At 36.5% G+C, this 13,397-nt stretch overlaps 1 protein-coding gene and 1 non-coding gene across 4 annotated transcripts in view; both read right to left on the bottom strand.

Annotated features, from left to right (window-relative positions):
* The window catches only part of SAMSN1 (SAM domain, SH3 domain and nuclear localization signals 1), a 140,613-nt gene that overhangs the window by 108,688 nt on the left and 18,528 nt on the right, over window positions 1-13,397 (bottom strand). For 2 of the 3 annotated variants that reach the window (XM_058731754.1, XM_058731756.1), the window contains exons 3-5: window positions 7,440-7,477; window positions 4,728-4,765; window positions 2,642-2,728 (exon numbers count right to left, since the gene is read on the bottom strand). In XM_058731754.1, the coding sequence (XP_058587737.1) occupies window positions 2,642-2,728; window positions 4,728-4,765; window positions 7,440-7,477 (163 nt within the window). The remainder of the gene's footprint in view (window positions 1-2,641; window positions 2,729-4,727; window positions 4,766-7,439; window positions 7,478-13,397) is intronic. The other variant, XM_058731755.1, reaches the window with a different exon arrangement.
* Window positions 10,715-10,819, bottom strand: LOC131513239 (U6 spliceosomal RNA). Its single transcript, XR_009262472.1, has one exon. It is a non-coding gene; the product is annotated as a U6 spliceosomal RNA (small nuclear RNA).

A 13,397-nucleotide genomic window follows, 5' to 3' on the forward strand; every position in this document is an offset into this window, starting at 1 on the left:
AACATAGTCTTTTATCAAGCTATGTGAATATCTTTATGGATTAAAACACCAGGCACAAATCCTTGGCTAAACATAGCCTGTGGACGTTTCTTTCATCAGGCCCAATAGTCTTTAGGCCTAAAATTAATATATTAATTTGTTAATTATGTTTATAATTTGCTTATATGTTATGTTTATATACATATTATGTTTATAACATGTTTATAATTAATTTGTTAATGTTAATATATGTCATGTATAAATACCATTTTGAAATTGAAATTGAGAGAAATACCCTTTTTTTTTTTTTTTTTTGGTCTTAGTGTTTGTAACAGATTCTTTAGGAATCTGTTTTGCCACTCCTACCATTTAATTCCCTATATATTTTCTTCTATTTTATTGCGGCTGTCTTTAAAATGTCATCATTCATGTTCAATAAAATAAAGAGCTCTGGATGATAACAACGATGCACCTTCCAGCCTTCATCTCACTAAACCTCGCAGACTGCCGATCCTCAGACACAGTAAACCTCTCTGAAGTAATTATCCAATTAACAGTTGAAAAGTAGTGTTTAAAATGAGAAAGAAATATTATGGGTTGATGTGTAGGGCACTAATTGCCTAGAAATACTCTGAGCTTTCCAAATGAAGCTACCCCACCCATAAAATCCAAGTCCACAACGTGTGGCCCTCCCTCCCCACTGAATTTCTCCCAATTTACAGTGGCACCGACAGCCTTGGTCTCAGGCCATCAACTCTCCCTAGCACAGCATTAATCCCTAAGAAATGTCCTGTGACTCAGCTGCTACCGCTGAAATGCCAGTTGAACTTTTAGACACACACACACACACACACACACACACACTCACGCAGGCACAGACACACACACAGGATATAGGGTAGCTCAAGAATCCGCGAAACCAAAGCTGAGAAGCTTTCTGTAAAGGATTTCTTGTTTGTTATTCTTCTCTGACAAAGAACACATCACTAATCAGAAACGCTGCATTTTAAACCAAGATTTTTTTCCTCAGAGTAGCTGTAATAGAATCACCTGCCTATGACTCCTCAATTAAAAAAAAAAAAAAAATCTCAGAAAGGTAGTTTTAGCGAATAGAATTCTTGAAGACATTTGTGGCAAAATCTATAACTAAAAATAATTTATAGTGCAATTATAACTCTTGATCCATAGGTCAATACCCAATAATCTAAAAATCGCATGTGTTTATTAAAGGGATGCATGGATGGATGATGTGGATGAGTGTTTGACTAATCTACAGAGAGTGTGAATGAAGATAGCTGGCATCCTTGGGGTGAAGATAGAATCCAATCAAAACATGATATTATTAACGCATTTCCTCTGTTGTGATTAAAAGAAAATATCTAGGGGGTGCCTGGGTAGCTCAGTTGGTTAAGCATCTGACTCTTGATTTCGGTTAAGGTAAAAAAAAAAAGAAAAGAACATATCTAAATCCCAAATGTTTCAACAATTTATTTACAATAGAGTAAATTGTAAATATTTAAAAATTCAGTTAAATTTATTCAGCAAAATGTTACATAATCTTGAATAAAACTGAAATGTTTCAAAATAAATTATTTTCATAAATAATTACTTTGTAAATCTAAGAGCAGTGTTAAACAAAAGGTGAGATCTGAACAGAATATAAAATCAAATTATTAAGCTCCTAGTGATAAAAATGCATTATAATTTCCTTCCTCCCAAGATATTAAAAATATTTGTAATTAAAAACTAGAAAATCTTAATCAGTAACTAATATCAAGAATTTCTTGTTCCAGTAACTACAGAAGGAGAATACCAAGCAGATAACTTTTTATGCTGTTGTTCATCTTCGTGAACTCTTTTTTTTTTTTTTAATTTTTTTTAACGTTTATTTATTTTTGAGACAGGGAGAGACAGAGCATGAATAGGGGAGGGGCAGAGAGAGAGGGAGACACAGAATCCGAAACAGGCTCCAGGCTCTGAGCTGTCAGCACAGAGCCCGACGCGGGGCTCGAACCCATGGACCGTGAGATCATGACCTAAGCCGAAGTCGGACGCTTAACCGACCAAGCCACCCAGGCGCCCCCATCTTCGTGAACTCTTAAGACTTCCTGTTTTCTTCATTACCTTCCCAAAGTTAAATAATTATAATTATGAAGTCATTTATCATTAATAAATTTTTATACCAGGCTGCTGATTTTTGCTTCTTGGGAATTTTTAAGTTATGAAATGATATAATTTTGTATTAGTAGTTGAGATTATTCTTTTGTATTTTTTAAGGAAAACCTAAATGTAATAACTATTAATATACTGATGTTATTTTTAGAGGGTTTTTCTATGTGGTGATGTTTAATACATTATAAAATTCTTATAGACATTAAAGACTTTCAAATATTATTTGCAATTGATTCTTCAACAGGCAACCTAATTAGATTCCACTTCCTTTTTATATGTCTGTATGTATCTATGCACACGTAGACACACGCACGTATCACATGTATATTTGCTATTAACAATACGTCCTCTCTATTCTAGTTGTTTTTCCCTTTTAAGTAGACCACAATGCCCAACTTATTTTAATAGAGAAAGATGTAAATTTTTCTTACCTGCCCTTTAAACTACTTTGGGAAAATGCAAAGTCAGCTGAACTAAATTTAACAATTACCTTTTAGCTGACTGAGTCTTCTGATGTGGGAATCATTCTCTGGCTTGCTGGGTTCTTGCCAGGTTGTGTCATTCGCTATTTTCCTTTCTAAAAAAGCAGAGGATTGGTTAGCAGAATTCACGGTAACATCTGCCCAGTAAGTGTAAGAAATTTAAAATCAGAACAAGATCAGCACACGGTTGTAACTTGGAAAGTGATAAGAGAGCTCTCCAAAATGGAGAGTTCTACTCCCTGGTGGACAACCCCAAGTGGCCTGTGGGCTCCAATTTATTTCCATGAACTACAAGGGCCCACGCATATGTGGTAGAATGGTGCTATTGAAATACTTGTTGATAGTTTCTGATTACATTATTCTTTGAAGTATTTTTTCTTTTTTTAATTTATTTTTTCGAATAAATAAGTTCAAATGTCCCCACCCTCCACATTCCTCATCATTTTCAACAAAATGACTAAGTGTGTACAGAGTCCATTGAGCTGTGATAGTTTCAAGAAACTCTAATGTGAGATCTTGAGTGGAAGAACAATAACTTGCTCAGCCCTGTCCTCCCAACACCTGCAGCAGGGCCTGGGCACGCTGTGAAGGACCAGACTGCACCAGAATGAAGAGTTAAGAATCCCTTCTAATCTCCTTACCAAAGATGAATCATTCCACATGCTGTGTTATCATATTGGAAAAGTAAATTTGACATAATGCAACCAAAGCATCTCATGGAAACAAAGTCAGCATACCTGTGCTGTTTATAAAGTCACTTTTTGCTCTCATATTTGACTATGGGGAAGGCAGTCCAGCATCAAGAAATATGTTGGGATGCAAACACCTATAGCTTTGTGTGTAGAAACCACATAGCATGCTATGAGAATAAATCTAGATGGAAAACAAAACTGTGCCTTACTTCCTTTTATTTAAGATTATGCATTATTTAAATCAGGGATGATATTCAAAATGACCAATTGCCTACAGAGTCTTAACTAGTGACATAAGACATAGCCCCTGTGGATGCTGCCACTGGAAGAATATGCGACCTGATTAAAATACAGACACCCTTGGAAGCTGCATCCATTGATGATCACCACTTTGGTCTGAATGAGCTTTTCAGAGCCTACCTAGAAGACAGGCTTTTGTAAAGGCAGGGAAAGGAGTTTGAGCATCCAGCTCTTAAACTCTGCTGGGGAGAAAGGGCACCCACAAGTTTGACAAAATGCATAAAAATAAATTATTGACTGAATAATCCAGATGTTTTGTCACTGTGACTATTTTATAACTAGTGACACTATACTCTGCAAGAGAAGGAGAGCCATTATCCATTAGCTTTCTAAAAGTGATTAATAGAATTAGATATTTGCTTCAGAATTAAGATAGAAATTAAGCCAATTGCCTTTATTAGTACTACAGATACTGTAATCACAAAAACAGAAAAGGTCTGGTGTTTGAAGAGTCTTTTGCAATACAAGCATTTTTTATTTATTTTTTGTTCACTCTTAGATTCATATATCTAAAAAGATATTGAAGAGATCACCTTGACCATGGTCGGCCAAGCTAAAGTTGGGAAACTGGAAGATAATCATCCAATAAACCATCAAAGAGAATTATATTTTTAAGGTAAAAGGAAATTGTTCTGAATAAATCAATGATTTCTTTGTCTTAGCCATTTACAGTTAGAGTGGAACCACATTCCTTTTTAAAAAATTTCTTCTAGGGGCGCCTGGGTGGCGCAGTCGGTTAAGCGTCCGACTTCGGCCAGGTCACGATCTCGCGGTCCGTGAGTTCGAGCCCCGCGTCAGGCTCTGGGCTGATGGCTCGGAGCCTGGGGCCTGTTTCCGATTCTGTGTCTCCCTCTCTCTGCCCCTCCCCCGTTCATGCTCTGTCTCTCTCTGTCCCAAAAATAAATAAAAAACGTTGAAAAAAAATTAAAAAAAAAAAAAAAAAATAAAATAAAAAATAAAAAATTTCTTCTATAGACTTCAAAGACAACTCAATTTGACTTCCATTAATCACTTATTGTTGCTTTATGGAAGGAGCAGAAGAAAAGAACTTTTAAGGAAACAAAACATATTATCTGCATGAGTAATCTTATAAATTACTAACCAAATCCTTTGTTTTCAGACATAGATCTCCGGATTGACCTAGAAGAATAAAAGAAACATATTTAAGTCTGCATCTAGTAAATAACATTTTTAATCAGACAGAAATTAGATCACCTAGACATATTTGCAATACCTTTGAGAGCAGAAATAGTTCTACCTCTAACTAAGGTCTATATATGGCCCTTAATTTTTCTGACCCTAGCTGGCAAAGTGCTGTTAATGTAAGTACAATCTTGGCCTGGAAATTTCCATGCAACATTCATAAAACCCACACACAAAAAAAGTGGGCCATTTTTACATGGAAGTGTCTCAAACTGGTCAACAGTTAATGTGGAAAAGCTCTTTTTAAAATACTTCTGTTCAATAAATACAGAAAGAATGATAGGAATTGAGTATAATCATACACAATCCCTAATGAAACAATAGATCTAAGCAATAATCAACAATTGCTGTTAAAACTCTTAATTGAAAGGCTGATGGGCAACTGTACTGGATGGATCAGCCAGATACCATCTGAACCCACTAAGCAAATTCACAGTCATAAAAATAGAGACAACCAGATATATGGGCTTCCAGTGTAATGCAACAGGAAGTATATAGTCACCGATGACCTACTTTTAAAATATATATACATATATCAAACTTGAACATTATCAAGCTTTGAGATCTAACTAAAAAATTACAGGAAACATAGAGGATAAAAGAAAAAGTTTTTTTTTTTTTTAAATACCACAATGATGCAATCAGCAAAATTCAAAAATATGGAAAATTCCTCAGAACAAACAATCCAGTTTCTTCAACAAATCAATAGAGAAGGACCTATGAATTAAGAGACAAGAACCGAATGCATTGCATGGATCCTGTTTGGATCATGATTCAAGTAAACTATTAAAAAAAGCACTTGCGACTATCAGAAAAAATTTAACAATGACTATATATTTGGTCATATTATGCAATCTTTCTTTTTTTGTTCTAGTGCAGTGGTGGTTACGTAGTTATGTTTTTAAAAATACAGTGCTTGCTTTTTAACTTGCTTTTGCATCAAGACATGAAATTACATGTCTGGGATCAGCTTTAACAAAAAATAGTGGAGATTGAAGGGCTGGGGAGTCAAATAGGTAGAAATTAAACAAGTTTGACTATAGATTGATACCTGTTCAGGCTTGGTGATGGGAGTTCATTATTATTTCATTTTTCGTGTATAATTGAAAATCTCCATAATAAAATGTCTAAAACAGAGAGGATAGGACTATGCTGACTCAATCATGTTAATTATTTTGTGCATTCGGTGAACACACACATGTCCTGTACCTACAGTTAACTTTGTTACAGCTTAAGTGTTTTCCACTATTTATATTCTTGGTAGTCATTAAATTAAAGCCAAGTTCATCTTAAGCTCAGAAAAAAACCTGCATATATAATTTTTTTCTTTACCGTTTTATTTTGGTTTGTTCTTTATTTTTTTAATGCAAACACTGAGGACACCTCTTAGCAAATAGTAAGTATTCAAAACAGCTATTTATACTATCCTAAGGTGAAGTGGGTGTGTAACCACAGGAGATGTTGTTCCTTTTAGAGGAGTGGTGGACAAAAGAATTAAGAAACTCAAGAGCCTTCAGTTTGATTTTATGTGGTTGGATTCCAAGGAGCACATTAACGGATTTTGGAAAATCCTAATTCGGTCAGCATCAGGAGCTTCCCCCTCACCCGTTCCCCATCCACCCCTCCATGTTTTGGTATCCTCTAATCTATAGAAGCATCAATCATAGGCCAATGGCTGTAATCTCATTTAAGTATTTTATTTGGAATTGGTGAGTTCCTTATCCGTGGATAGAATAAAAAGCTACATTGGCACGGCAGTTTTTAAGCCTGAGAGAACACAGCCAAAAAAGCTCCTTCTTCACTCCAGCTCAGGCTTAAAATGCCACTTTCGAAGTTTAAGTACTTAACTGTGGCTAAAATACAACTACCCTTGCCTAGCAGGTCCTCTAAGCTGTTAGTCATCCAATTACCTTCTTACTATGGATGTGTTTTATATCCTTCCTGGGAGAAAGCAGGAAGGGGAGGAAAGCCTAGGAAAGCAGAGAATGCCTTGGGGGCAGGAAAGCAAGGCTGTCCAGAAAGACTACATCTGGAGAGAATTTCACCTGTTAACAATTTGGTCTCAGACCATTCCAGAGTGCAAGGAAGCTATTCTGTATCATCAGCAACCAATCTGGAAATTTCCCCACACACCAACTTCCGGCCCCTATGTATTTCCTATGTGTTAGTTAAAATCCCATTACCTTATGCAACATGTGTGTATCACATCCTCCAGCAGCTTGCTGTGCTGACTATAAAACCAAGCCTGACCGAAATAACCCAAATCTCTTTGCAAACACATTTTTATTTGGATTAGAAGAACTCTTCAGAAGATTAACAGGTCACCAATAGAAGCGTGTTTTGGAGGAGGCTCCCACTTTAATCTGAGCCTAGTTTAAACACATGTTTCTTCTTCTAGAAATTGAATTTTCACATCCTTGTGTACAGGAATGTCACAGCACAGGTTTCCTATGCATCAGCATAAACAGAGAAATGGTAGCAAAGTAAAACCAATCTAGATTTGTGCACGACAATTTTTTAAAGCACACTTTGACAGGAAAACCACTAAAATACTCTGTTCAGCATTATAGAACTAAGAGAACAGAAAGTTTTCAAAGTAAACTTGACTTACTTTCTTTTTGGTTTGGCATTCTCAAAATTAGAAACTTCCTGAAAAATAAAAAATAAAATAAAATAAAATAAAATAATACTACTCTAAGAAATCAGAAGGAGAATTCAAGTATGGTTCATCTTTGAGTATATTCCAAACACAGATCATTTTGCCTTTTCCTACTAAAATGACTGGTGTTTCCCCCTTGCATTTTAGTACTATGTCATAGAATCTGGGTTCAAGTTTTTCTTCCTCCTGTAATGTTTGTAACTTTGAGAAATGTAGAGTGTTTCCTTTATTAACTAGGGCTTATACCTTATTCTAAGCCCTGGCCTTTAACAAAGCATGTCTTTTAAGTAAAAAACAAAAAACAAAAAACAAAAACCATGCAACTAAATCCTCATAACCTCAACTTTCCATCCCCCATCAACCTACTGACACCAAGGGGAGAGATACAAGCCAGAGTATCCAATTACATCACACAGTACCTTCCTTTAAGAAAGTTTATCACAATACACTGAGTGTGTTGAAATACACCTGTGATTCATCTGGCCTTTCTCTTCAGAGCAACTGAATGTTGTGTAAAATCCCTTACACTTTTCGGGGAAGAAATGTCGCCACATCTTTCACCATCCTTGAAAGAGCTTAAACTGCTCCAAGTCACCTTTAAGAACCTTCCAGATTTTCTTGTTATCGTTCATTTTTTCCTTCATTCAAAAACCATTAATGTTTTTGATGTTCAAAGTGCTTTTTGAACATCTATGTCATAGGCAACAGAGCATATTGTAGAGAGGTTTGATCGGTATGGAAGGGATTTGTGTAGTAAAGAATCTTGGAACTAATGTTCCACATAGAGGGAAAAACACAAATGCACAGATTGGGAAGAGTAGTGAATGAAAATCAGAAAAAGGAAAAATGGTTTTATTATTCCAATGGTTGATGGTGTTAATCTGAGCACTGCCAAATTCAGCATAATTTCTGCCCTACAGAGTAACTGAGGGGGCCATTTCTTTAACTCTTATTGTGTTTTTATCAAGATTTAACTCTCAAGGATGATCTGAATTACCTGAACCCACTGTTGAGTAGAGCGTCACTGAAAATTCCCTGTGCTGAAACTCAGCCCCTGAACTTGAGGAACAGGTTTTGCTAAGTTAAAATACCTGTGAATCACCCCAAGGAAGACGTCTGGTAGGAGATAGGTGGAAGTGGAGGTGAATATGTGGGAGTCATGAACCAAGCCCTGAGGTGAGTTGGGATATCGAAAGACCTTTGAGGAGTTTGATCAGACTGACCACTCTTTTAATTCTTTATGCTTTGTCATCATGTAGCCTAAAAATAATCCATCTCTATCCATGGTCTTTTTAAGAAATTCTTTCAGTCTTGGTCTGGATGTCTCCACACATAAGCCTAGAAGCCAACCGTGTTCCTTTCACCATAACTGGCAACCACACCAACTTTGTGAGGGTCATTAGGAAAGAGGATGGCCATCTGTCTTTGTAGTTATATTTTCCTGTCACATATATTTGGAATATAGCTAGGTTCCATGTTTGTATAACCTACAAAATCTGGGTCAAATATGTTGCAATAATCAGAATCTACTGTTTTGAGTCTCATGAATTTGTTGTATGGGTTTAGGTAACTTTCTTCTGATTGCAAGTCCTGGACTCTTGAAAACATATTCCACCTTTTCCGGGTATAAGAGAGGTCTAGTATAGAGTTAACCAATACAAAATGTCGATCTGCAATAAGAAAGATGGGAAACATTAGATATCTTTTGTGTTGTTTTGTTTTGTTTTTTGTTTTATTTTATTTTTTTAAATTGTTTTGAGTTCATTTATTTTTGAAAGCAAGAGACAGAGAGAGTGAGCAGGGGAAGGCAGAGAGAGAGAGAGAGAGAGAGAAAGAGAGAGAATCCCAAGCAGGCTCCACACTGTCAGCACGGAGCCTGATGTGGGGCTCAGACTCGCAAAATGTGAGATCATGACCTGAGCTGAAACCATGAGTTGGACACTTAACCGACTGAGCCACCCAGGCGCCCTGTTGTTTTTTTTTTTTTTTTAATTTTAAATTTACTTATTTACTGTGAGAGAGAGAAAGAAAGAGTGAGGGAGGGACAGGGAGAAAGGGAGGCTTCATGCTGTCAGGGCAGAGCCCGACACAGGGCTCGATCTCACAAATGTGAGATCACGACCTGAGCAAAAATCAAGAGTTGGATGTCTAACCAACTGAGCCTCCCAGGTGCCCCTTTTTCTTTTTAATCATGCAAATCACAGAACTTTTGAATTAACTTACTATATCAGTAATTCATTATTTTATTTTTTTTACATGCTAAAGTTTATTTTGTGCTACATGAAAAATGCTACCAAAAAGATTAACTGTAGAGGGCTAACAAGTGTTAGCCCTAAGTGTTTGAGTTTGGGACAGGGGGCATATTATTCAAGCACAGTGTCGTGCTTCACTTGGGTAAAGTCTTGGCTAAGTTAATACAACTAGGTGTTGGGCCTACACAAAACTGGTCAAATATATGTCTGTGGATTGTGGCAAAAGGGACACAGCTCTGAGCTGAGATTTGGAGACATCTGGACCAAGACTGAAGGATTTCGTGAGAACAGGAATAGCAATTGGTTATTTTTAGGACATATATTGCCATAACCTTCTCTAGGGACTATCTACTTTATTCTGTTTTATTGGAAACCAGGTTATCCAATTTTTACTTGTAATGAATCACTTTGATTTGGAGATTTTTTTATTTTTATTTTTTGGTTTCAGGAGTAGAATTTAGTGATTCATCACTTACATACATATAACACCCAGAGCTCATCACAACTGGTGTCCTCCTTAATGCCCATCACCCACTTAACCCATCCCCCCACCCACCTTCCCTCCAGCTTCCACCTTCCCTCAGTTTGTTCTGTATAGTTAAGAGTCTCTTATGGTTTGCCTCCCCCTCTGTTTTTATCTTATTTTTCCTACTCTTCCCCTGTGTTCATCTGTTTTGTTTCTTAAATTCCACATATGAGTGAAATCATATGGTATTTTTCTTTCTCTGACTTATTTTGCTTAGCATAATACGTTTGAATTGCATCCATGTTGTTGCAAATGGCAAGATTTTATTCTTTTGATGGCTAAGTAATATTCCATTGTGTGTGTGTGTGTATGTGTGTGTGTGTGTATCTCACATCTTCTTTATCCATTCATCAGTCGATGGACATTTGGGCTCTTTCCATAATTTGGCTATTGTTGATAATGCTGCTATAAACATTGGGGTACATGTGCCCCTTCGAATCAGTATTTTTAAAACAATGAAATGCTTCACAAATTTGTGTGTCTTCCTTGCACAGGGGCCATGCTAATCTTTTCTGTATCATTCCAATTTTAGTATATGTGTTGCCAAAGCAAGCCCTGGATATTTTTTGTTGAAGAGTTCTCTTGTAATGGATACTTTGAAAAAGATTTTGACAGGTACCTAGCTGGCTCAGTCTGAAGAGCTACAATTCTTGATTGTGACTTCAAACCCCATGTTGGGAGTGGAAATTACTTAAATAAATAAAACCTTAAAAAAAAGATTTTAGGGACACCTGGGTGGCTCAGTCGGTTAAGCGTCTGATTTCGGCTCCGACCATGATCTCACAGTTTGTGAGTTCAAGCCCTGCATCAGGCTCTGTGCTGACAGCTCGGAGCCTGGAGCCTACTTCAGATTCTGTGTCTCCCTCTCTCTCTGCCCCTCCCCTGCTTGCACTCTGTCTCTCTGACTCTCTCTCTCAAAAATAAATAAACATTTAAAAAACCGTTAAAAAAGATTTTAGCTAAAAGTTCTCTTAATCCCTATTAAAATGTAAAAGTTAATGTTGTTTTGCTTCTGCAATCTTCTTCCTACAACAGGGAGGGAGAGTCAAGCACATTAAATGTGTGTCTGAAGTGCGATTATATGGAGGAAAGGGATTACTCAAACAGGGCAACATCTACTTAATAGTATGTCTGTTCCCTGGATGTTGCCTAGTTATAGATTACTACTGAATTGGTTAAGCCGTTTTTAGTACTGCTTGCACCAGCCTCAAAGCAGCTGCTTTCCATTCTGACTGCTGCTTACATAAGCAGACAGTTATGTATTCAGAGTTTAGACCCTGTTTTCCTAAAGGGGCAAGTCAAAGACTAGATACAGATTTATTTTTAGAACTACATCTATGTGTGTGTGTGTGTGTGTGTGTGTGTGTGTGTGTGTGTTACTCTAAACTCCAAAAAGAAGATACCATGTCAGAGAGTCAGTGAAATGATTCTGTCTACTACATTAATTTGACCCTTGCCATAAATACCAAGCAAAACTTGTTCCTTTTAGCCTTCAATTCATTATCCCCTAAATCAAGCACTAATCATTAGTTTTACCTTTCATTCACTAGGGAGTTTGTGGTTTAATTTAATTTTTACCCCTGGCAATTGTTAGGAAAATAAAGGATGAAATACAGGCAACTTATTACAAACGGGCCAACAGAAAGTGAGGAATGTGTCCAAAATGTATTATTATTCAAGTAGATGACAGTAGACTGTAGGGGTAAAGCATTTTCACCTAACTGTGAAACAAGGTCAAATTAGGTCAAATTAAAAAAAAAATCAAAATTAAGAAAGAAAAGGGGCCACTTAAAAGAAATCTTGGATACCAAATGCTGTATTTCTATTTTCATTCGGTGGTTATGGTCGACTATCCTTTGGGGTTGAATCTAATATGTGTCTGTTTCTTGCATTATTGGTTTTTAAATCTTACTTTCAAATCACAAAGCCGAAAGGAAAAATGAAGTGAACATATCAGGAATTGTTGTTGCCTAACTAATGGAAATGTGAAAGGTGTTTCTGCACCAGAGAAAACTGATTGGCAGTAAAGGATGGTGTAAATCCCATGGTGAACCTTTAAGACTACAGAGCTGATGAGATCTGACCTTTGATTTGCAGATGAATAAACTGAGATCCCAAATGGTAAATTGACTTGTCTAGGGTCATGCATACAGTGCTCAACTTTGATTAAATGTTAGTCATTTTTTTTTTAATTCTAACATATTCTTTTGGAATTATATAATTCATTCACTGACACATTCACAGTTCTTTCAACAAGTATTTATTGAGCATGTACTGGACCAGACACAGTTTCGGATGCAAAAAAGAATTACAAGTGTTACTTGTCACAAATATTTACCATCAGTGACCGCTCATCTCAGGATCCTATTGGAGTTCACAGTTTCCTTAACTTTGAAGTTTAAATAAGCTAGTCTTTATAAAATCCTTACATGATGCGAAACACACTGAAGATACTCATAGATGTTATTTCCCATTAAGTTAATTATTCATTTTTGGTTACATAGAATTCTAATACTGAGGCAAGAGTTGAACATAAAGACAAATACACACACGTATATATGTATGCATACATATAACTTCTCGTCAAAATGAGTTAACCCAATTTCTATTTTGTTCAACTCATTCTTGTAAGTTCCTTACAAAAAAATTCTAATAGACATCTGGCAAAGAGGATTACGATGCTTCAAAATTAATATAGTAGTTTTGCAGTACACCTAAAGCCACCAGAGAGTGTGTTCACACCACACAGGCACACACACACACACACACACACACACACACACACACATGAACCATCAGCTCTGTTCTCAAAACAAAGAGGACATTTGTGTGACTGGATAAGAAACCATCACCCACATAAAGGAGTCCTGCCGCCCATGAGCTCTTCTACTTTGCCTCGACATCTTATTGCAAACATGTGGAGAAAAATCCCATGATGGAGTTTCCTGAGTTATCAAATAGATCACACAGCAAAGAGAAATATTAGTAGATGCAGCTAGTCTGAGCCCAACTGGTTAAAGCAAGTTGCTGAGAGGGATAAGGCTTTAAATCCTACTGCTTTTCTAATTTCTTGATTTAACACATTTGCAGAACAATAATGGCACAGCAGTCATGTCATATCAAGCACAGTTC

Source organism: Neofelis nebulosa, chromosome 5, assembly GCF_028018385.1.
Source record: "Neofelis nebulosa isolate mNeoNeb1 chromosome 5, mNeoNeb1.pri, whole genome shotgun sequence".
Classification (NCBI taxonomy): Eukaryota; Metazoa; Chordata; class Mammalia; order Carnivora; family Felidae; genus Neofelis; species Neofelis nebulosa.